The following is a 24,789-nucleotide window of genomic DNA, read 5'->3' as shown; positions in this document are numbered from 1 at the left end:
GGCCCTGTGTTAAGTGACCCCACTGGGGAAGCGGTACCGTGGAGAATGGTGGGTGGGATCAGAGCCTGAAGACGTGGAGTCTCGGCTCTCCTAACTAGACCAGGGGCCTTGGGCAAGCTGCTTCATTGCTCTGGCCCTCGGCCTGTCCATCTGAGCAATGGGAATACCAAAGTTTGCTTTGATGACCTGTAAGCATAGAGGTGCTTTGGAAGGTCAAGGGTGTACAGATAAGCAGAATTATTCCAAGTAACAAGTTAATTGCGCAAAGACTTGGAAGAATGGTTGTATAAAGCGAGGCAAACCTGCATTTGTTGTCTTTGTTGTCAAAATTCTATTTATGCGTATAATTCAGTGGGCGCCTGTGAGCAGAAATTCAGAGCACACACACATGTGCTCCAAGATTCAATACTTTGCTTCCTCCTTTGGCTTTGCTGTTCTCCCCATCCCTGACTCTTTGTCTCTGATAGCTCCTCCAGGTAATTCAGAAATCTCAACATGTCTGAGATGGAAGGAATCTTAGGGCTTGTCTAGTGCTACCCTCTTTATTTTACGATGGGGAAACTGAGGGCCAAAGAAGGGATGTGATTTGCCTAAGGCCACACAGAAAGTCCGGTGTCCATAACCCCCACATGGGGCCAGAGGCCAGGAGGGGATGGAGGGTAGATGCTTTCCTTAAGCAGGTTATTACTTCTCTGTGTCTCACTTTCCTTATCTGAAAATGGAGATTATGGGGTTGTTGGGAGGGTTAAATGAGATACTACTTGTAAAGAGCTCAGACAGGGCTTCCTCTATAACAGGGCTCACTGCGTGTTAGCTGCTACTGTCCTACCAGCAGGCACCAACAGTGCCACACAGCCATTCCAATCAGTGGGCGCCCTGCCCTACCAGTTAATGAATATTTTTAATGTCATCCTTGGTTATATTCATCATTCCCAAGTTCCTAGCCCCTTAAGCAGCACAGCAGTCCACAGGACTTCCCAAAAAAGACAAAGAAGACGGAAACTCCCCAGCCGGATCTCCGGTAAAACCACCTATAAACCTGTCTTGGTTTGCTCTCATCCCTCCTCTGAGCTGTGTTCTAGACCAGTGCCATTCAGGGTGGTCTGTGGACCCAGAGTCCAGGAGTTGTCACTGGCCAGCGATGAGATAAGTAAGCAAAGTGATAGTAAGTGTTTAGAAACTTACGGTAAGTTTGACATTGCTGTGACAGCCAAGCCTGTGGTCGGTGGACTCCTCTGCTGAGCAGGACATAGCCTAGTGTGGGTGCTGTCAGAGGCTCACGGAGAGTGCCACATGGTGTGACCTGCCTACGAGTCAGGCTCAGTTAGGACCGTGTGTCTGTCTATGATGGATTGGAAAATAAAACAAACAGAACTGGTCCTTCCCCATGGATAGTTTGAGAAGCAGTGGTCTAGCCTTCCTTCAGTGAAACGAACTCCTGAGTCTGCTTCTGCCAAGCCCTCTGCAGCGGGGCTGCGTGAACCCCTCCTTGCAGGCTGCTCTACACCCTGAACTCTCCCTCCCTGCCTCTGCTGCCCTCCGCTCAGACTGTCTTCCCCTTGCTTTCCCACCTATTGAAATCCTATCCCTCCTTCTAGATCCTAAATCAAATCCTCTCTCTTCCCCAAGGCCCTCTTGGGCAGATTAACCCCTCCCCAAATGCACCCCAAACCTCCCAGTGCCCTTTCACCTCCAGCAAGTGCCGTTCCCAGTCTGTCTCATGTGGTCCACGGATCCTGCATGTGTGCCTGACCTGGGTCACTCTGTGGCCCCTGAGGACCAACTGGGCCCTCCCACCCGTTTTAAGCCCCACCTAGTCTAGACCTTACATCTAATCAGTTTTCAATAAATGTCAGCCAAGCTGATTCAAAGCACCAGGTGTACCAGTCAGCTCCAGGTGCTGTCTTTACCAAAAGAAAAAATGGCTCAGATGTGAATCCATTTCATTGGAACAATCGTGGTGTAAGCCCTACAGGACAACCAGGGAAGCCACTGTGTCTGCTGGTGAGAACAGCCTTCCACCAGGCCTCTGGGGTGTGACATTAACTCCCAGGATGAGCAGCTGAGACAGAGGGTTCCAGGTCCATCCTGCCCCTGGCCCACAGCTTACTCTCCACATGACTCTCCAGGCTACCCTGGCCCAAATGACCTCAACTTGTTTTCCCACTCCCTGTGCCTGTGACCCCCTAGTGAGCTACTGGAGCAGCTCTACAAACCCCACCTGCCTCCTCCTCCTTCCCATGTGATGAGAAAGACCCCCAGTCCATCACGAACAGGGGGTCCAGTTTTCGTTCAAAATTCTCTGTGGGCCCACGAGGTAACCCACCTCTGCCCAGCCTCCATTTTCACTACTTCTTTTTCTGCTTCCTGCATATTCCCTGTGGGGACGGTGACAGACAGAAAGCTCCTTAAGGACACAGACCCCGAGCACCACTGTGACTTCTTCCCCATGAGCGTCCATTGCAGTGCTGGCCCTGAAGTGGCTGCTCACTGAGTGAGGGGATGAAGGAGAAGGCATTGCTTTAAATTGCAGAGAGAAATTCCTCAGCTAGACCTACGGAAGAACTTCCTGGCTGTGAGAGGAATTAAGCACAGACATTTAAAGGCAGAAAGGGTCTTAGAAGTTGAGTTTTCACCCTCCCCCACCCCGCATTTAGCTTCTTAACCCGTTACCCCATGTGAGAACCCAGCAGAAAACTCAGCAACTCTGGAGCTGTGGAAATGGGGTGTCCAGAGCCCCTGTCATGGCCCCAGCGCCCACCTGAGGCATAGGACCCTTAGGACTCCGTGGGTCGCAGCTTTACACCCACTCATCTGGGTTAATCCTGTCTATCTGCCATGGGAGACGCCAAGGCCTGGAAAGGTGGTACCTTCCTTGCCCAAGGCCTGTGACAGAGCCAGAGAGAGGCTGTTTCCACTGGACTAGACCTCACTGTTTGTAGCAAGTCAGAGTGAGGGGGACGATGGGAAGTGGCGGACAAGGCTGTGGAATGAGTTCACACCTCATGGGCGTGGATCCCATGACCTTCCTGTGTCCTTTCCTGCTCTGCCTGTTTAAGTTCATCTCCCTCAGAGCCCACATCTGGGGGTCCCAGTCCCACACCGAAGAGTTTCACCAAATTCCCTTTGATTCCCAACTGCCCCTCCCCCTCCTCAGCCTGGGGTTTGCTCAGGAGCTTTCGAAGGGAGGTGAGAGCTGGGCCCCGCTGGGGAGGGTGCAGGCCTGGGCAGCGGGTCCCCTGGTGGGTCTGTGGTATCTTTGCCGCCTTTGAAAGGCTCTTCCAAAGAGGTAATTCCTTTGTGCGCAGACATGGTTTATGAGGCTTTCTAGGCAAATTGTGGAGATAAATTGTGGTCTTTAGGGCTGGGAAGCTTCAAAGGCAGTGATGCAGGGAGATCAGAGAGTGCTGGGCCGCCAGGAGCTGGGCCCTCATTAAAAGCCTCTGGTACTGGCGGGGAAGGGGGGTTAGGTTTTGAGCAGAGCTAAGGACAGACTAGCTCAGGCCGGCCCCTGGGTCCATTTGGGGCACCCACAGCTTAGGGAAGGGAGGAACAGGGCAGGGAGTCCACAGAGCTGGCACCAGCCTCTGCTCAGCCTAGCCCAGGGACCTTGTAGGCACGGGGTCTCACCCCCCCGGCCTCTCACTGATGACCTGGACCTCCCCCTTCCCCTCTGGTCTCAATATCCCCTCTGTACGAGAACAGCATAGGCGTAAATGAACTCCAGTGTTCTGCCGTGCCTCCCACTCGCTGCTCTGTGGTTCAAGGCCCTGTTGTCAAATGTCCCCATTTGAGAAACAGGCCAGAGATCACACGGGCTCTGAGATGATGGACGAGTCACCTAACCACACCTGACCTTGGTTCCTTCCCCTGAAGAATGCAGATAATCATAGCTATGCAGAGGAACCATGGCTTAAACTGAACAAGTACAATACCTACTGCAAAGTACCTAATACCTAGTTTTCTTCCCCATCGCCTGTCTACACAGTGTCATGGCATACTATATCTGGGGCGGTCTCCGTGAAGTTGATAAATTTGACTTCTACACCTTCCCATCTCCTCCCTCTGAAAGCAGGTTAGCATACATGCACACACCCTCTTCCTAATCTGGCGCCCAGGTCTGCTAATTGCCGCTTGGATATTAACAGATAACTGGGGTATTAATGCCCCGTGATGTGACTCACCCCCCCCCACACACACACCCCCCTACACAAACATGGGATGATGTACAATTTAATAGGGGATTCCTGAAACGCTGAAGAATGGAATCCTGATGGTACAATGCCAGGCAGACTCAGCGATACCTAGAAGCAAGGGTCTGGTGCTGGTTTCCAGATGCATCCATCCACAGAAAGATATAGGGCACTGATTAAATGGACTTACTGAATCTCCCCACTCCCTCCTGATATTTTGATGGCGTGATGTCTGGTTAAAATGGACTTGGTTGCCTGGAGCTGTGGTCGAGGCTGTGGCAATGGACACGAGGAAGGTAATGAGCTGAAGCCACTGACTCTGCTCAGGGCATTTTAATGTACCTACTGGCTTCGTTCCCCCTGCCCTGCTCCCCAAGACCCGACCAGCTCCCGGGCCCCCTGGCCTGACAGTGGATGCTCTTCTAGTTGTAGCTACCCCAGCAACAGCCTTCCCAGCACCCCTCCATCATCCCTTGTTCTGATGGGTCAGTGTTTCCCATTTGCTTGTCTGTTTTTCAAATCAGCCCCTAGAACATAATGGGTGCTCAACAATTGTTTGACAAGTGAATAAATGAGCATAATTAATCCCCCAAAAGCTGGTGTGGTGGGATGGAAAGAGCTTTAGATGGACATGGCCAGCTAGTTTCAAATCTAGCTCTCCAGTGTATTAGCTGTGTGACCACAGGCAAGTCACTTGGCCCCTCTGATCAGTTTCCTGACTTGGAAAATGTACGGGGTACACAAGATGCCCTCTGAAACCGAAGACTAAGAAAACCAGTCTTTGACTCTCAGCTCTGCCTTTTGCAGTTCGGGGTGCCTTTGCCCCCGAGAGGACATTTCTAAATATCTGGAGACATTTTTGGTTGTCACAACTGTGTGTGGGGGGTGCTACTGGCATCCAGTGGGTAGAGGCCAGGGATGCTGCTAAACGCCCTACAATGCACAGAGGCCCCCACAACAAAGAATTTTCTGGCCCAAAATGTCAGTCATGCCGAGGCTGAGAAACCCTGATTTACTTATTTCATGTCTCTGAGCCTCAGTTTTCTCAGCTGAAAAATGGGATAATAATCCACCTCACATGGTTTGTCTCAAATCCTCTTTGAAACAAGGCAAGGTATGAACAAATGGCACAGGCTTAGTAAGAGGGTTAAATGACACAACCCCTATGAGGACACAGCTCGTCCGTAGGAGGCTCACAGGGTTAGGGTTTTGCCTATGCGTGTGTTTAGTCCTCTACCCCTGCCACCCTCGAGGACCAGTAGGACGTGAAGGGGCAGCCTGCGTTCCAGGCAGCCATGGTGAATTCTGCCTGCCCTTGGAGGCTTGAGGGAGATATAGACAGTGTGGTTAAATAACACAGAGTAACAAGTATAATAACTAGATCACTAAGAGCTAATGATACATCATTATGACCCTGTGCTGTCAGCATCTGCTAGGCTTAGGGACTGTGTCAGGAGATTTGGGTTTTAATCTACAGCACCTTGGTCTATTAATATTTAATTCCAGCAGTCTAAGTGGTGGAGAGATAGGGGTCAGAGCCATGGCTCAGCTCAGAGCCTGGAACCACCTTGAATTTTTCTTTCCACACAAGGGCAAGCATACCATCCACCCTGTCTCCTCTGGCCTGTTTCTCAAGTGGAGACATTGAGCAACAGAGCACAGAATCACACAATATCAGAATGGGAAGAGATCCCAGCGTGTACCTACTGGTGTTTCTTTTTCTTCTTTTCTTTTCCATAATGGTTTATCACAGGATACTGAGTATAGTTCCCTGTGCTATACAGTAGGACCCATATATAATAGTTTGCATCTGCTAGTCCTAAACTCCCAATCCTTCCCTCCCCCACCCCATACTGGTGTTTTTTAATGCGGACACCACTGGCACTTGGAAGGCATAGTTCTTCATTGTGCAGGACTGTCCCTGATCATTTGTGACAACCTAATCCCTCCCTCCCCCTATTTCCAGGTGCCCTGTTTGGGAGGGTGACCTACTCCAGGCAAGAACTACTGATCCAAATCTGTCATTTTACACATCTAAACACAGAGGCCCAGAGGGGGAGGGGGCTGCCCAAGATTGCCCAGCGTTGGCTCTGACCCACCCTTCGATGCTCCCTCAAAATTGCAGCTTGGGTCTGGAAAAAAGTGGAGGGGCTTGGCCTTTGAGGATTTGCCTGTGCTTCTTTTTATATAAATAAAGTTATTTATTTTATTTTATTTATTTTTGGCTGTGTTGGTGCACACGGGCTTTCTCTGGTTGCGGCGAGCGGGAGCTACTCTTCGTTGCAGTGCGCGGGTTTCTCGTTGCGGTGGCTTCTAAGTGCACAGGCTCAATAGTTGTGTCTTGCGGACTCTAGAGCGCAGTCTCAGAAGTTGTGGCACACGGGCTTAGTTGCTCCATGGCATGTGGGATCCTCCCGGACCAGGGATCGAACCCGTATCCCCTGCATTGGCAGGTGGATTCTTAACAACTGTGCCACCAGGGAAGCCCCTGGCTGTGCTTTTATTGGGGTAAGTCAGTTGACAAATGGCCTCGCTCACTGGGAAGTCACTTTATTTAGCAGCTGAAATGGTTTCCAGTGGCTGCTGCTCTGTCTCTGCCTCCATGCCTGCTGCTTTGTAAACTCAGGAGCAATCCCATGACCTGGCAGCTCCCCACTTCTTCTCAGGGTGGGCGGGGGCATGGGCCATTCCTGGGAGATGCTCTGACTGTGTCAAGCCTTTCCACTGCTAAGGGGGCGCTGTGGGTGTCTTGGCCCAGACTCTGGTACAGGCCGGGGCAGCTCAGGGCCATTGCATTCCAGATTCCTTTCTACCCCTTGATCTTCACATCAGTGGCCAGCCTCCTTCCTTGCTGAGTCTCAGGATTGCCATCTCTGGAATGGGAGGAATCATCCATCTCTCCCACCCCACCCGCCCAAGACTCAGCATCCTCCTGCCCATCTCCCTGAGAGGACCAGTGAGAACACAAATCACCAGAAAGACAGTAGTTCTCATCTGCTGAGGTTTTTTTTTTTTTTTTTTGCGGTACGCGGGCCTCTCACCATTGTGGCCTCTCCCACTGCGGAGCACAGGCTCCGGACGCACAGGCTCAGCGGCCATGGCTCAGGGGCCCAGCTGCTCCACGGCATGTGGGATCTTCCCGGACCGGGGCACGAACCCGCACCCCCTGCATTGGCAGGCGGACCCTCAACCACTGAGCCACCAAGGAAGCCCTGCTGAGCTTTTTAAAAGGACCTGTCCTTGGGCTCCACCACTCCAGAATAATTAAATCAGAATGTCCAGGGCTGAAGCCCAGGCACGAGAGGTTTGTAAAACCTCCAGGATGGTGCTGATGAGCAGCCAGGCCAAGGACCACTGTCTGAGGCTGTGAATCCCCACGGGAGGAGGCTCTTTGGTCACTGGAGAAGGGCTGGCCAAGCCCCCTTGTCAGCATGGTTGATGGCTCTTCCCGTCCCCAGCTCTGGGTTGGACGCTGGGTGAGACTGTGCGTGCATGTGGGAGGCAGGGACAGCTGCAAACAAGAACTCACCCCCAGGGCCTTCCCTGGTGGGGCAGTGGTTAAGAATCCGCCTGCCAATGCAGGGGACACGGGTTCAAGCCCTGGTCCAGGAAGATCCCACATGCCGCAGAGCAACTAAGCCCGTGACCACAACTACTGAGTTCGTGAGCCACAACTGCTGAAGCCCCTGTGCTGCAACTACTGAAGCCCACATGCCTGGAGCCCGTGCTCTGCAACAAGAGAAGCCACCGCAATGAGAAGCCCACGCACCAAAACAAAGAGTAGACCCCGCTCGCCACAACTAGAGAAAGCCCGTGTGCAGCAACGAAGACCCAACGCAGCCAAAAAATAAATAGATAAAATAAAATAAATTTTAAAAAAAAAGAATGCACCCAGGTCCCCATGCTGTAACCCATGGGGACTCCAAGGCTAGTAGAGGAGATTGGACACAAGACACCTAAAGCTACTTATGTAGAAGTGGTGACAAAAAAACAATGGTCAACCAAGTTATTGCTCCTAATAGAGAAAGTCAACAAAGGCATAAAAACATAGCAAGTTGTGCCTTTAATAAGTGATCTTCAGGGACTCCAAAAGATACTTGGACATGCATTATTCACAATAGCCAAACGGTAGAAATAACCTAAGTGTCCCTCAAGAGATGCATGGATAAACAAAATGTGGCATACTTATACAATAGAACACCATTCAGTCATAAAAAGGAATGAAGTACAGTTATATGCTACATCATGGATGAACCTTGAAAACATGATGTTAAGCGAAAGAAGCCAGACACAGAGGACTAATGTTGTATGATTCCACTTATGTGAAATATCTAGACGAAGCAAATTCATAGACACAGGAAGTAGATTAGAAGTTTCCAGAATGGAAGAGGGACTGGGGAGTTATTACTTAATGGTTCCAGAGTTCCAGTTTGGGGTGATGTAAAATTTTGGAAATAGTGGTGACAGCTGCTCAACACCGTGAGTCTAATTAATGCCACTGAATTGACTGTACGCTTAAAAATGATTCAAATGGCAAAATGTATGTTTTACATGTCTTATCACAGTAGGAAAAGTTCAGAAGAAATAAATTATCTCAACTGAAAAGGATAAAATTATGGGAAGTAGGGCCAGTCATGAAAAACCTGGGCCCTATGACCACCACCTCCACATGAACCAATCCCTGGATAAGGCCTTTGTGGAAAATGAGCCCCTGCTCTCACATCTCCCTGTGCATTGTCCAAGGTGGCCGTCTAAGCCCAGGCTGGCCACCAACATCCCACATCCCCTCTTCCGTCAACAGCAGGCCACACCCAGTAGAACAGCAGGGGTTAGACCTCAGACAGCCAGTCACTCCCCAGCTGGGTGACCTTGGACAAGGTAGTTAACCTCGCTGGGCCTCTGTTTCCTAATCTGCAAAATGGGGATAAGAATAGCACCCGTGTTAAAGGGGTTGCTGTGAGAATTAAATGGGAAAATTTACTTTATGCCTTTATCTCATGGCCTGGCACGTATTAACCGCCCTTTCAAGTGGAGTTACAAATTTGAAAGCTTGTCTGTGGTGAAGGTGGGTGGTGAAGGGAGAGACATAGCCACTCCCCTTGTGGGGGTGAGGGAGTACCCAAGCCTGGGCCCTGCAGAAAGGAGAGGTCAGCTGGGAGATGCACAGGCTGGGAAGGGCGAGAGTTGGCCGGATTAAAGGACCAGAACAAGCCAGGCCACAGACTTTTGGGTGGCCTAAGCCCTCACTCGCTGCCCAGAGAAGATCCGCCCACTTGAAAATATCAGCCAAAGCCAAATATAATTAGGAAGGAGCATCTGTGACAGAAATAAAAAAAAGTCTGTGAGGGGCTGACATTCCGGGGCCAAATTGGAAAGAGTTTGCGATTGTCTGTGAAAGAATGCAAAGTCCTGTTGTAATTTTAATGATGATAGTTTTTATTCACCTTCAGCAGGGTAGATAATTGACTCACTGCCTCATTTCTCTGTCATTGCTAGGGAATGAGGTGTTTTTAAGTGGAGTTTCTAACATAACTGAAGCTTATCCCTGTGAACCCTAACTTTTTTTTTTCACTTAATCACTGTAGGGGGAATGTCTATGGAATGGGTTACACACTTCCCTGCTTCCTTAATCAGAATATTCTAATTGAATGAAACCTCTTCCTGTCAATTTTGATATGAGGGATTATTTGCTCCTATGTTAGTGACTCCGAGTTGCTTTGCTTTTTTAGTCTAAAAATGTTTTCTGGTTATTTCCGTCAGTTTCTAATGTGCATAGAGCTCTTTTTGGAGGGGGGGAGCCCCATAAAACACACATACACAGATGTAAACACAAGCATATACAGTGTGCATTCACACGCGCGCGCACACACGCACACACACACACCATCTACAGTCTGAGAACCCACATTGTTGGACTTAATGGAATTGCATTTCCACGTGCTTCTCTAATACCCTGAACTGCCTCATCATGGCACTTTCACAGCATTCTGTAAATGTTGCTCCCACGGCTCTGTCCCCACTAGACTGTGCACTCCAAGAGGGCGGGACACTTTCTGCCACTAGCAGGTGCTTAGTAAATGTCTGTCAAATGGACGAGTAGAAGAGCAGAAGTGCCCAGGTGTGAGGGCATCAGTCAGTAGGTGAATGGGTTTTGAATGCCTTCCTGGATGTCCCTTAGCCCCCTCAAAACACAGTGAGCAAAAATAACCTCATCCTTTTCCCCCAAGTGTTTGCTCTTCCCCTTGTGTTTCCATAAAGTATGTGGCACCAGCATCCACCCAGCAGCCTAAGCCAAAGCTAGGGTACCAACCTCCCTCTCTCTTCTTCCCTGAGCACCCTGTCAGTCACCACGTCCTTGCTGATTCAACCTCATAAACTCAGCTGAAATCTGTCCCCTTGTCTCCATCCCAAATGCTACTACCTTAGTCAAGGCCACCATCATCTCCTTCCCATTATAACAGCCAGGTGCCCACCCCCACCCCTACTCCATCTCTCCTGCCCACATATCTATTCTCACCAGACCAGTCTTTCAGCAGCCACACCTGGCCTTGTCAGTCCTCCACTTAGAACATATTCAGAGCCTCCCAGCCCTTGTACGAAGTCTGCCCCCCTTAACATGGCTCACAGGGACTTCACTGGTGGCACGGTGGTTAAGAATCCACCTGCCAATGCAGGGGACACGGGTTCGAGCCCTGGTCCGGGAAGATCCCACATGCTGCGGAGCAGCTAAGCCCATGTGCCACAACTACTGAGCCTGCGCTCTAGAGCCCGCAAGCCACAACTACTGAGCCCATGCACTACAACTACTGAAGCCTGCGCACCTAGAGCCCATGCTCTGCAATGAGAGAAGCCACCGCAATGAGAAGCCTGTGCATCGCAACGAAGAGTAGCCCCCGCTCGCCGCAACTAGAGAAAGCCCATGTGCAGAAACGAAAACCCAACACTGCCAAAACTAAATAAATAATAAAATAAATTAATTTTAAAAAAAAAAAAACATGGCTTACAAAGCCCTTGGACCTGGTACCCAGCCCAGGAATCGACCTCACCTTGTACCTTGGTCTCCCTTAAAGTCTACACTCCAGACACACATATCTTTTTTTCATTTTCCCTCACATTCATGCTTTTTCCCCATTCCAAACATTTATATACATTATTTCCTCTGCCTAGATTCATTCCCCACCCTCACCCCTCCTTCAGGCCTTTTCTTTGAAGACATCTTCCCTAACCACCCCTATCTGGGTTCAGACCTGCCTGTGTCTTCCTCTGATGCCCTGAATGACCCCTATTATAGCCCTTCTGCAGTCAGCCTTAAATGCTGCTCTCGTTGCTCTGTCCCCACCCACTATACACTCCAAGAGGGAGGGACACTTTCTGGCCCTCGCAGGTGCTTGGTTGAATGAACGAGTAGAAGAACGAAAGCACCCAGGTGTTAGTGCATGGGCTTCCTGACAATATCCAGCTCCCTTATCAGAGGCATAGTTTTGCTTCTTACTGAGTTTGGTTGTGACAGAGTGAATGGAGGTCCCGTCTGATAAGTAAAGCATAACTGTCTGCCCTGGGATGCACCAAGGGCAAGCTGGCTGTGGACTCCAGCAGTTGAGTACAGAGCCAAGGTCTGAGGGCAGTGACTATGCCAGCACAATGAGGGAAATCTCTTGTTCTGGGTCCCAGGGCTGTTCATAGTGATGAGTGGGGAGGATGTGTTTAGTCTCTGTGGTGTCCCGGTCCTCGTGCTTTGCAACTGCCACCTTGTCCCCAATGGCATCTCTTAAATCTCGCTCCTCAGAATCATCATTCAGAAAGTGTCACATGCACCTTCAGTGGAGAGTGCTGGAGCCAGAAAACCTGGCCTGCCCTTGACTATAACCTTGGGCAATCACATAATCTCTCTGACCCTTTATTTCCCCATCTGTAAAATGGAGAGATAATAAAACCTAATTCACATGGTTTTAAATGTCACAAGTGAACATTTAACATGTGGTGGTTATTATTATTATTACAATGGAGTCACATCATATGTACGTTAAACTCATGCAAATTTAACTACATATGCTTGACAACAAAAAGAGATAGAGAAATGATACAGTAGGTAATTCTGCTGTCTTTCTACTCACTGAGTAGATCTCCCAGAGAGAAGGTGACATGGCAGACACCGGACTGCTGGGTGCTCCATCACTCTCTGTCCTGTGAGCCTCTTTCGGTGTGAGTGCAGGTTATAATGATAACTAGACTCAATTCTTTAAATTGAGATATAATTGACATATAACATTATATTAGTTTCAGGTTACAACATAATGATTCAACATCTGTATATATTGCGAAATGATCGCCACCCTAAGTCTAGTTAACATCACACGTGTTTACAGTTGTTTTTTTCTTATGATGAGACCTTTTAAGATCTTCTCTCTTAGCAACTCTCAACTATACAATACAGAATTATTAACTATAGTCACCATGCTGTACATTACATCCCCTGAACTCATTTATCTTGTAGCTGGAAGTTTGTACCTTTTGACTACCTTTGCCCCTTTTGCCCACTCCCTGCCTCTGACAACCACCAATCTGTTCTCTGTATCTATGAGTTTGATGTTTGTTTGTTTGTTTGTTTGACTCCACATATAAGTGAGATTATACGGTATTTGTCTTTCTCTGTCTGACTTCTTTCACTTAGCATAATGCCCTCAAAATGTCTATCCATATTGTCACAAATGGCAAGATTTCCTTCTTTTTCATGGCTGAATAATATTCCATCGTGTGGGACTTCCCTGGTGGTGCGGTGGTTAAGAATCTGCCTGCCAGTGCAGGGGGCATGGGTTCGAGCCCTGGTCCAGGAAGGTCCACATACTGTGGAGCATCTAACCCTGTGCACCACAACTACTGAGCCTGTGAGCCACAACTACGGAAGCCCACGTGCCACAACTACTGAAGCCCACGTGCCTAGAACCCATGCTCCACAACAAGAGAAGCCATCGCAATGAGAAGCCCGTGCACCACAACAAAGAGTAGCCCCCACTAGCTGCAACTAGAGAAAGCCTGTGTGCCGCAACAAAGACCCAACACAGCCATAAATAAATAACTAAATAAAATTATAAAAAAATATATTCCATTGTGTGTGTGTATGTATATATATGTGTGTGTGTATTCATCCACTGATGAACATTTAGGTTGCTTCTGTGTTTTGGCTAGTGTAAATAATGCTGCAGTGAACATGGGGGTGCAGATATCTTTTCAAGTTAATGTTTTCATTTCTTTCAGATAAATACCCAGGAGTAGAATTGCTGGATTTGACAGTAGTTCTATTTTTAAGTTTTTGAGGAACCTCCATACTGTTTTTCATACTGGCTGTACCAACTTAAATTCCCACTGACAATGCACAAGGGTTTCTTTTTCTCCACATCCTTGTCAACACTTGTTATTTCTTGTCTTTTAGATGATAGCCAGTCTATCAGGTTTGAGGTGATATCTCAGTGTGGATTTTTTTTTTAATCTATGCATTCTTTTTTGTTAAATAAATAAATTATTTATTTATTTATTTTGGCTGCGTTGGGTCTTCGTTGCTGCGCACAGGCTTTCTCTAGTTGCAGCAAGTGGGGGCTACTCTTCATTGCAGTGCATGCGCTTCTCATTGCAGTGGCTTCTCTTGTTGTGGAGCACGGGCTCTAGGCACACAGGCTTCAGTGGTTGTGGCTCGAGGGCTCTAGAATGCAGGCTCATTCGTTGTGGCGCACGGGCTTAGTCTCTCTGCAGCATGTGGGATCTTCCTGGACCAGGGCTCAAACCCATGTCCCCTGCATTGGCAGGCAGATTCTTAACCACTGCACCACCAGGGAAGTCCCCTCAGTGTGATTTTGATTTGCATTTCCCTGATGGTTATGAGCACCTTTTCAAGTACCTGTTGGTCATCTGTATGTCTTCTTTGTAAAAATATCTATTCAGATCCTCTACCCATTTTTTAATCAGATTGTTTGTTTGTTTGCTATTTCATTGTATAAGTTATTTACATATTTTGGATATTAAGCACTTATCAGATATGTGATTTGCAAATATTTTGTCCCACTTGGTAGGTTCCTTTTCATTTTGTTGATCGTTTCCTTTGCTGTGCAGAAGCTTTTTAGTTTCATGTAGTTCCACTTGTTGATTTTGCTTCACTTGCCTTTGCTTTTAGTGTCAAATCCAAAAAATCATTGCCAAAACCAATATCAGGGAGCTTACTACCTATGTTTTCTTCTAGGAGTTTTTGGTTCTGGTCCTACATTCAAGTCTTTAATCCATTTTGAGTTGAGTTTTACATATGGTGTAAGATAGGGGTCCAGTTTCATTCTTTTGCATGTGGCTGTCCAGTTTTCCCAACACCATTTATTGAAGAAACTGTCCTTTCCGCATTGTATATTCTTGGCTCCTTTGTCATAAATTAGTTGACTGTATACATATGGGTTTCTTTCTGGACTCTGTATTCTGTTCCATTGATCCATGTGTCTGTTTTTATGCCAATATCATACTGTTTGAATGACTATAGCTTTGTAATATAATTTAAAATCAGAAAGTGTGATGCCCCCAGCTTTGTTCATCTTTCTCAAAATTGTTTTGGCTATTGGACTTGGTTTTTGACTCACTTACTGTAGTACCAGGTAGAAAATGCAGGGTGAGTCTTGCTCAGAATTTGGCAGCTCGGTTTGTATGTGTGTATATTTGGGGCACAATGAAGAAGGGATGAAGCAATATAGGGTGATTGGGATTCCACGCCTAGTGTGGTTCCATCTACTAAAAGTAATGGACAGTTTCCATGACTTTGACCAATTGACCCTGGTCAGCAAGTGGGAAGTATATGCAGGAGGGTTGGTGGGGCTGGTAGAGTGATTCTTCCATCAACCTTTTAGTTTCCAAAGATCCCATGTACTCACTGGCTTCACTAGAACCTTGTGCTTTTGTACATACCCAGCACTCAAGTACCACTGTCTCTTTGCTCATACTGAGCCTTTCCCAGGGACACCTTCCCCAATCCCACTCACCTGCCTCCTTTCCTCTCTGAGTGGCTAAACCCTACAGTCACTGGAGCACAAAGGTCAACTAATCATCTCCTTGTCTTGAGGCAGTAGGGTCTCTAGCCATTCCAGTTTGCCCAGCACAGAGGGATTTCTCAGAATGGGGGACTTTCAATGGTGAAACTGGGACAGTTAGTCACTCTGATTGTCAGACAAGGGAGACATCTTTTACAGCCCACTTCAGATGGCTTCTCTTCCAGGAAATGTTGCCTGCTTCCTTAGCTGGGAGCAGTCTTTTTCTCCGTGGAACATCTCCTAGTACATTATTTATGCCTGTCCTTGCCTGAACTCCACATGCACCTCTACTCCAGGATTTGAGTGAATGAGGCTATAGTTGAAGGATGTCTTGCTGTTGTGTGTCCTGTATGCATCAAGTGAGGGTCAGACTAGGAAGTGGCAGCAGGCTGGGTGACCTACCTGAGGACTGCCATTCAGTCCCTTCCCGCCTCCACCCCACCGCAGAGTGTGAATTGCTGCCAAGCTGGCTCAGATATCGCTCTTTGAAACTTTTAATTACATATAAAGATCTTCAAGGCTGTCTGTCACCTCCCAGGGAAATATTTCTTTTTTCCTGCTCCTTCTGAAGTTGGCTGCTTGGAAAGTAATGAAATTGAACTGAGGATGAAGGAACCAGGAGGTGTAGGCATTATTGTTAGGGAGACGCAGGATGAAAGAGAGATGAGGGTGGAGGCGGTGACAGAGAGATGGAGCCGGGGGAGGGGCAGGGCGTTAGAAGACTTGTTCACAGAGAGTGAGATGCAAGAGGTGAGAAGAACTAATGTTTCAGGAAGAGATGGAAAGAGAGAGAGATGGGAGCTGGGCTGGGGAGGCACCAAGAAGGGGAGGAGGGTCACGGAGAAGAGGGGAGGCACCCTGGAAGAGACGGGGCCTGGCTGAGAGGAAGAGAGAGCCAACCAAGAAGAGTTTCAGCAAAGGTAAAATAACTTGTGGTTCCAGACTTTCAATACCGGAGAGGGGGCTCTGGAGAGGCGTGGTTGGAATGGAATGACCCTGACTGGGAGATGCATTGAGGAAAGAAGCTTCTGAGCTTGGATGATTATTTGGGGGTGGAGTGGGGCTTGGCAAGGAGCTGATGGAGCTATGAAGCTCCAAAGCTTCCATCCAGAAACCCCTTGCCGCCTCCTATCCGGGGAAGAGCAATGCAGAGATGGGAAGGCTGTTTCCAGCCCCCATCCCAAGCAGAGTCCACGGGGATCCCTCTGCCCTGACCCGCTCCTCTCTTACAGGCTGCGACAGCGACCACTGGGGCCCCCATTGCAGCAACCGGTGCCAGTGCCAAAACGGAGCCCTGTGCAACCCCATCACCGGCGCCTGCGTGTGTGCCGCCGGCTTCCGAGGCTGGCGCTGCGAGGAGCTCTGCGCGCCTGGCACCCACGGCAAGGGCTGCCAGCTGCCGTGCCAGTGCCGCCACGGCACCAGCTGCGATCCCCGCACCGGCGAGTGCCTCTGCTCGCCCGGCTATACTGGCGTCTAGTGAGTAAAGCCCGGGGCGGCTGGGAGAGCAGGATCGGGAAACACTTGGAGGGTCAAGATAGTCCTGGCTGTAAAATCTCCCACGCTCCGACCCCAAGTCCTGCAGAGGCTGAACGCCCGGGCCTCGCCCACACCCTCAGATCCCTGTTGTCCAAGCCCCAGGGAGACTGGTACGAGCTGGTAGGGCACATTCTGATGGAGGCTCTCATGGCCAGAGGAGCTGGCTAACCTCCTCCCAGGAGGTCCTCCCTGGTCCGGGCCCCAGACCTTAGTTTGGAATTCTGATCGTAACCCAAATGCCATTGTTGACCCTTCCAGGCCATTTGAGGCAGAGGCGGGTGAGGGCCCTGGGCAGATATCATGCACAGATTCGGGGAGTTTACTGCCCCTGTTCCTCTTCCCTTACCTTCTCCCCTCAGACCCCAAGCAGCCCCTCACTCCAGTTCCCTGGAGACGGAGGGTGCATGGACAGGAGCCCTCCAAGACTGCTTAGTTGAGACCCCTTCAGAGGCAAGATTGAAGTTCTCCTCCGCACCCTATCAAAGGCTCAGTGGCCTCCCCAGCAGCCCTAGAACCTGAGGGGACACCCAAGGACTCTGGCTGCAGATACATCTTTGATGGATGTTGTGTGTCCCCTGCCCCAGTGTCTGGCCACAGCTCCAGGGGCAAAACACTGGGCTAAGGCCCAAGACCAAGACCCCAGGCAAATCTTTCCCCGCATCTCAGCAGTGATAGTCCCTGTATAGAAGCCTGTTGTGGTAGCTGAAAGCCTGGAAGAGGGTGGAGGCATGCCCCAGATTCTCCCTCTCTCTGAATTTAGGCAGAATTTGAAGACTGGAGTCATGGCTACGTCTCATGGCCTTTGCTTGTCCTGTTCCTTCTGCCTGACATGCCCTTCCTCCCCTTCTCCCGATGAAATTAACTTCACCTCCAAGACTCAAGTGAAATGTCTCCCTCTTAGGGAAGCCTTCCTCAGCTTTCCCTCCCGGTAGAGTACTCTCCTTTACACTAAAAGCACTTAAGTCATCCTACAAGTACTGGTCCAAGCACACAACCTTCCAGTTCATAGTATCTGAGCCCTGTTTTCCCTCTCCTGGCCTTGTGTCTAGTATGGTTCACACTGACTGTGAACTCACTAACTTCTAGGGAGCCCGGGAGCCTTGGGACCGGCAGCACTAGGGCCCAGTGACCTGATCTGCATGCAGCTGCCTCTAACGCCTCTGCTTCCCCACGCAGCTGCGAGGAGCTCTGCCCACCTGGGAGCCACGGGGCTCACTGTGAGCTGCGCTGCCCCTGCCAGAATGGGGGTACCTGCCACCACATCACTGGCGAGTGTGCCTGCCCCCCAGGTTGGATGGTAGGTGGACCTGCAGGATCTGGGTGGGGCTCTGTAAGAGGTCTGGGCATCCCTCACATGTACCCTGGAGGGCTAAATTCCTCTCACACCCTGAATACCCTGCCTCCCCTTTATGGTCATGGGCATCATTAGACACTGCCAGTTGTGTCATGGACACAGCTTTGAATCCCAGGGCTCCCATCTAAGTGCTGTGTGACCTGAAGCAAGTTACTTAACCTCTCTGAGCCTGTGGTCCCTCGTGTGCAAAGGAGTTGAATTATTCTCATAAATTGTCTCTGTCTTTCAGCATAGGGACTCACTTGAGCTGCCACGGGCTCTGAAATGTGGTGAAAAGGGCATGGTATAAAGATTGGGGTGGTGCAGGGGAAGGGAGAGAGCAGGGTATGAATCACCTTCATTTATAGAACTTCAGGTTCCCAGCCTCCAACCTCTGTACTCACACACATACACATATTCTGATTCTGTGGGCCCCAGAATCTGTATTTTAACAAGTGCTCCACGTAATTCTGATGCAGCCTCAACCAATCCAGGTCTCTTGTCTGGGAACCACCATTGTGGGAAAGGGGGATGAGATTTATCACATCACATCAGGCCTCACATCCAAAGTTGACCCTGAAAAAAGTCCTCAGCTATTCTAGTCTCTGCTTCCCCGTCTGCAAAGCTGGCATGAAAACCGTCAGCCCCGGGACTTCCCTGGAGGTCCAGTGGTTAAGACTTCATGCTTCCAATGCAGGGGACGCGAGTTTGATCCCTGGTCAGGGAACTAAGATCCCACATGCTGCGCGGTGTGGCAAAAAAATAACAAAATTAAAAATTAAAAAAAGAAAAAGAACAGCCCTGCCCTTCATAGCAGCATGGTTGGCAGAAGGCTCAGATGAGGCAGTGCACATCCAATGTGCCTTGCAAGCTCTGGAGTGCTCTACAGTTGCTTTTTGTATGTCCTTGGATGCCACCGAGAAGCCACAGCCTCCTTTTAGCCAGTATGCTCCCCCTGTCAGTGTCCCCACCCTCCACAGTCCCAAGCCCCTCAGAAGCCGTGAGTCACGGAGGCTGACTTTTCCGTTTCAGGGGGAGCTCAGTGACACAGCCAGCTGTCTCCCCTGGAGCCTGAGGCTTTGCAAAGCCAGGAAGGACAGGGCTGCTGAGCAGGAGTGAGATCTTTCAGGAGGCTGTGAGCTAGAGGTCATGGTGTGTGTGTGGAGGGGTGGACAGCAGGAGGGATGGCTGCAGGGCCTATTGAGGCAGGCAGAGATTTGCCAGAGTTTTTCGGGGTTTTTTATTTTTTTTTTTTTTTTGCGGTACGCAGGCCTCTCACTGTTGTGGCCTACTCCCGTCGCGGAGCACAGGCTCCGGACACGCAGGCTCAGCGGCCATGGCTCACGGGCCCAGCCGCTCCGCGGCATGTGGGATCTTCCCGGACCGGGGCGCGAACCCGTGTCCCCTGCATCGGCAGGCCCACCTGCAGTCTAACAGGATGGATGGTGTATATGAGCGTCTGTGTGTGTGTGTAGGTACAGGGTACCCCACAGTGCTCCGTGATGGAGAGGTGGGAGGTATAAGCACAGCCCCCAGGGTGGCTCAGAATGTTTTTTCAGGGTCAGAATGTCCTTGTCCAGGACCGCAGAAGACTGGCTCAGATGGTGGCCGGAAAGACTCATCTCTTCCCTCAAGAATCCCTGGAGCTTGTGGGGTACAGTGAGAAAGGCAAGCCCGGGTAACCCCACCACCTCCAGGAAGAAGAGGGACGCCCTCGTCTGAGCAGCTTTTCCCTGCCCCTCTCCTCACATACACACTCATCCCACCGCCCTGGGCTGCTGCCTCTGCTGCTCTGTCCCCCATCCCTGCCCCCACAGCCCCACACTGTCTGACTTACTATGTGTAGAGGAGACATCTGAGCGAAAAGGCCTCCCACTTAATTCATTACAAGTAAATTGGATGGTATTGATAGATGACCCGGGTCAGCAGGGTTTTCCTGCCTAAACTAGCTTCCTCAGGGTTGGCAATTATTGGTGCTTAATAATTGTGTGTTGAGCTAATTGATTTATTAACTATGGGAGAATCCTTGATCTCCATAAGAAAAATGACCATCTCTGGTATGGGAGAGGCTGGAAGGGCAACAGGAGACAAGAGTAAGTTTAGATTTCTGTCTGATAAAGATCTAAGAGTCACATGTATAATTGAAAAATTATACACAGTATCTAATACCACAAGGCTACTACTGGAGGGAGGGGAAGTAGTCCTCTGCACCCCCCAGACCTGCCACAAGTCCCTCTCCTGAAAGGTACCAGCTTCAAATCTTTTAGGTGTCTCTTCTGGCATTTCCCTCCATATTTCTATGTAATGTGCTTTACCGCCATCTGCCAACTTGCTAGAGCCTCGTTTCAAATATCTGGTGATCCCTGGCTTCCCGTTCATGTTTTACCACGATCCTTGGAAAAGCTGGTTGGAAGCCTAGGGGGCAGGGGGAGATGCCAAGCTTGTTGACTGATGGGACTCTCAAATATCATTACTTATAGGCCTTTCTTCTCAGTCTCCTCGGAAAGGCATCCGCCAGAACCCTGCCAGAGGGAGGAGAGTCTGGTCACTAGCATCGTAGGAGCTGAGCAGGGGAAGAGAGCAGAGGGTCTGTTCAGCGGGCAGGTCTCAGAAGATCCCCATTTCTGTTGCCCCATTCCCCTTAGCTGTGCTTGGTGTCCCTGTGTCTGAAGCCTTATACGGATCAACCTCCCTAAAAGTAAACTGTCAGTCTTGGGAAGTCACTTGGCTGTTTGAAATGGGAGTAAAAATCTGGGGTCTAATTCCCTCTTTTATAAACTTTCAGACCGTCCCCCTGTTTCCCGACACGTGCACCTTGGCCTTCAGAGGCCCCCAGTGTCTCTGATTCCTGAGCTTTTCTGAGCTTTGTCTTGCAACGTGTGCTCTGCAGGCACTTGGCATTGCTGAGAAAACAGAAACCCCAGCAGTTTCTGCTCCTCTATCTGCCGGTCCATCTTCCACCACGTGACACCTCTTGTCCTCTACAGTCCCCTCTCCCCTTCCTTTTCTCCTTGTAGGTCTGTACATTTCCCCCCTTTACTCTCCTGTTAGCTGGGTTTGGGAAACAAGTAGAGATAAATGTGTGTTTCCAGACCACCATGTTTAATCACACCGCTGCTTTGTTTTTCCTCAGCACTTTATTGTGTACCAGTGTGCGGGCACCTAGCACCGTGCACTAGTTACCTGTTTGCTTGTCTCTCTCCCTAGTAGACTGGGAGGAGAGAAATTGAGTCTTACTCATATTTTCATATCCCTAGTGTCTAACACAGGACCTGGTATACAACAGGCACTCAGTAAGGGTGTGCTGAATAATTAGATGAGCCAGTTGGCCTCAGTCTGCCCATCTCTAGCTTTGAAGCCATGGTGTCTCGCTTTCTATGCCTCTGTGATTGGGGAGAAGGTACCACTGAGGGAATGGCGTGGTCCCTTGGGCTGTAGCAACTGTGCTACTTCTAGAAGAAGGTGGCCTCAGGATTGCATCTCAGCAGCACCACCTCTGCATGTCTTCCCTCCTGTGCTTCAGGGAGCAGTGTGTGCCCAGCCCTGCCCACCAGGGACATTCGGCCAGAATTGCAGCCAGGACTGTCCTTGCCACCATGGAGGGCAGTGTGACCACGTGACTGGGCAGTGCCACTGCACAGCCGGATACATGGGGGACAGGTAAGGAAGCTGTTAACTCTCGTCCTTGATGTACATAATACTTATTTTCCCAGCAGCCTTGAAGAGAACAGCTCAGCTTTACCGGTCCATGGCCTTCTTCTGCCAGCTTTCCTGTTCCTTTCTCAGAAAGCATTCTGAGTCCTTCTGCCAACCCATCCTTCCTGGCCCTCAGCCTGCTGAGGGTACCCACCCCCACCCCCAGCCCAGTGACCCAAGCCCTGAACTTGCATTGACTCACCTGGGGAAGTGGGTGGGCACCTACCACCACTCTCTACTTGCTGCCCACCTGGAGAGAGGCAGTGGCACCGATAAGCCAAGGAAGCTGAGCGTGCAAACTCAGTTCACACATTCTGCACAATTGCTTTTAGAAGTGGATTTTTATTCCTGACGTGAGTTCTGCCAAAAGGATATTGACGTCAGTTTGCATCCTCTGAAGGCCTGTGGCCTGAGAGCAGACCAATCAAGGGCACCAATGTCCTGGTATCAAACCAGCCTTGCAGCCTTAGTGGATGACCCACAAAACACATAACGGAGGGACTGCCAGACGTGCGCACTTGCCATGGTAAGAAAGATTCCACGATGATAGGGCAGGCGCTCTAGAAGGAGCGGAAACGACAGCCAAGGTGTTTGACGGTGAGTGGATTCAGAGCTGGTGGAGGACGTTTGTCCAGAGAACCAGGGCAAGTCCCCTCCCTCTCACTCTGAACCACGTGTGTCCCTTTGAGCAGAGAGACGGGCAGTAGAGAGGAGGCTGTCACACCCTTGCCTGCTTCTGTGGGATCCATGCTTCACCTCTGGCCCTGGATTTTGTTACTCTGCTTCCCCTGCCCAGATAACAGCAGGAAGCAGGAAGCAGGCCTGAATTAACCAATGAGTCCTTCTGGCTCTGACCAACATAATTGCACCCCTCCAGCTCTCACTGGAGTCAGCCCCAAGTCCTCAGTGGTCCAGGAAGGAGATTTTCCGTTTCTAGCTTTGCACTTACATACCCCCCAGCCTGAAGTCTTTTAAGCCAGATCTGATCTCTTTGTGAGCCAGTGTTCATCTCCGTGAGCATCCCTGGCACAGAATGCGGGGTGTGGCATCTGGGCATCCATCCCTCTCTGACCTCTGTTGGAGACTGCATCTGTAGGCAGAGAAGGGAGGCAGGACTAAAGCACTGAGCCATCTTCCCATCCTCAGCATCTCCCTGGATAAGTAGACATTTGGGATGAGCCAGCAGGGACAGGAGCCGGAAGACCCCAGAACCAGAATAGGACCCTTTGTTTCCGGCCACTTTCACAGGAGAGCGAATACAGCCCATTCATTGTTGGAGACAAGCGGGCCCAGGGTTCCAGCTGACCGGACTCACACCAGCGGATCCAACCTCATTGGTGCCAAGATGTACCAAATGGAGAAATACCACTAGTCCCACTTGTTGGGGCCCAGCCCATGATCCTGAGGCAGAGAGAAACCCCGAAAGCCTCGGGGTCTTCAGGCAAGCTTCATCAACCATCTACAGATGAAGAATTCCTAGAAGGGCCCGGTAGCATTTGGGTTTCCCACCTAAACGGGCTGCCTGGTGTTTAATATTTTGTAAAATTGCCTCCATTTATTTTGTAGGTGACAGCTGCAGGAACCCACCCCGCATCATTGCGAGCATATTAAAGTTGAGTGGGTATGATAATGCAGGCCTCCCCGGATAGGCAGAATCCAGTGCAAATTAAACATGAAACGTAATGAGGGTTTTGCACCTCATTTTGTAATTTAATTGAGCAATGTCTCTGGTTGTTAATGGCAATATCGGACACATAAGATTGATATGTTGCAAAGGAAGGATGTTTAAGTAGAAAACTAATTCCTGCTGTGATTACCCTTCTGTTCCACAGGCCCCATTATTAGCGTGCTTTGTGTAAAATTCATTAGCAGTCGTTGCTTGATCTCTAAATAAATAAGTTGTTTAACTTGTGGGTAGGAAAAAAAAAAAGAGGCTGATTATGTAAATGGATTAGGTTGTCAATATTTCATTTCTAGATTCTTTTTCCGGGGCTGTGGAGTCAGGAGTCAGTCCCTTTGTAAATATGATGGGGCAGGACGTGCCCTTCAGAGAAGGGAGCTCACTGTCCAGGGCTGTACCCAGTCCTGGTGCATGGGAGGGAGAAGGAATGTTCCAGTGAAAAGGAGGAATCCGGAGGTGTCTCCAGGCTGGGGTTTCTTCCCCTGGTGTCTGAGACATCCAGGAGAGGCAACCTGAGTGACCTCTGGGGAAATCCATTCTGAGGCAGAACAGGGGCTGGCAATCCAGGCGGCAATCGTACAGCTCTTCACCACTCTGTGTCCTCCCCTTCCGCCTTGGTTTCCCTCCTCACCTCCTCCATCCTACTCTCTCCTCCTTCCTGTCTTCCACCTCCCATTCCTTCTCTCTTTCCTCTTCGTCCCTCTCTTTTCTGTTCTTTCCCTTGCTGAGGCCTCAAACTGACTAAAATGCAGCAAGATTTGTAGGAAGACGATCTGGGTGTGTGATGGAAAACACTGCTTCCAACTCAGGACTCACCAAGAGTTAATAAAGATGCTAAGGCTGTTTTTTTTTTTTTTTTTTTTTTGCGGTACGCGGGCCTCTCACTGCTGTGGCCCCTCCCGTTGCGGAGCACAGGCTCCGGACGCGCAGGCTCAGCGGCCATGGCTCACAGGCCCAGCCACTCTGCGGCATGTGGGATCTTCCCGGACCAGGGCACGAACCCGTGTCCCCTGCATCGGCAGGTGGACTCTCAACCACTGCGCCACCAGGGAAGCCCAAGGCTGTATTTTTTTAAACATCTTTTGTTGTTCCCCTCTGCCCTGATTATTGTAGAAGATATATAGAAAACCTGAAAATGGGAGAACATAATCATTAAATGACCTGTAATTCCTCAAGTCCACTCCAATGTTAATATTTGGAATTCTTCCCTTTGAGCTTTTTCATGCCAGAAGGGCTCTGTTAGGAAAACTATAGAAAACAGTATTAACAAGAGTAATAATAAGAACTAAC

The 24,789-nt window shown here is 49.8% G+C and overlaps 1 protein-coding gene across 2 annotated transcripts in view; it reads left to right on the top strand.

The window, feature by feature from the left end:
- The window catches only part of MEGF11 (multiple EGF like domains 11), a 234,380-nt gene that overhangs the window by 140,673 nt on the left and 68,918 nt on the right, over nt 1-24,789 (top strand). For both annotated transcript variants that reach the window (XM_065870890.1, XM_065870889.1), the window contains exons 5-7: nt 16,483-16,729; nt 17,966-18,086; nt 21,646-21,782. In XM_065870890.1, coding sequence (XP_065726962.1) covers nt 16,483-16,729; nt 17,966-18,086; nt 21,646-21,782 — 505 coding nt within the window. The remainder of the gene's footprint in view (nt 1-16,482; nt 16,730-17,965; nt 18,087-21,645; nt 21,783-24,789) is intronic.

This window comes from Phocoena phocoena, chromosome 2 (genome assembly GCF_963924675.1).
Source record: "Phocoena phocoena chromosome 2, mPhoPho1.1, whole genome shotgun sequence".
NCBI classification, from domain to species: Eukaryota; Metazoa; Chordata; class Mammalia; order Artiodactyla; family Phocoenidae; genus Phocoena; species Phocoena phocoena.
This window is presented reverse-complemented; position numbering and strand designations above follow the sequence as displayed.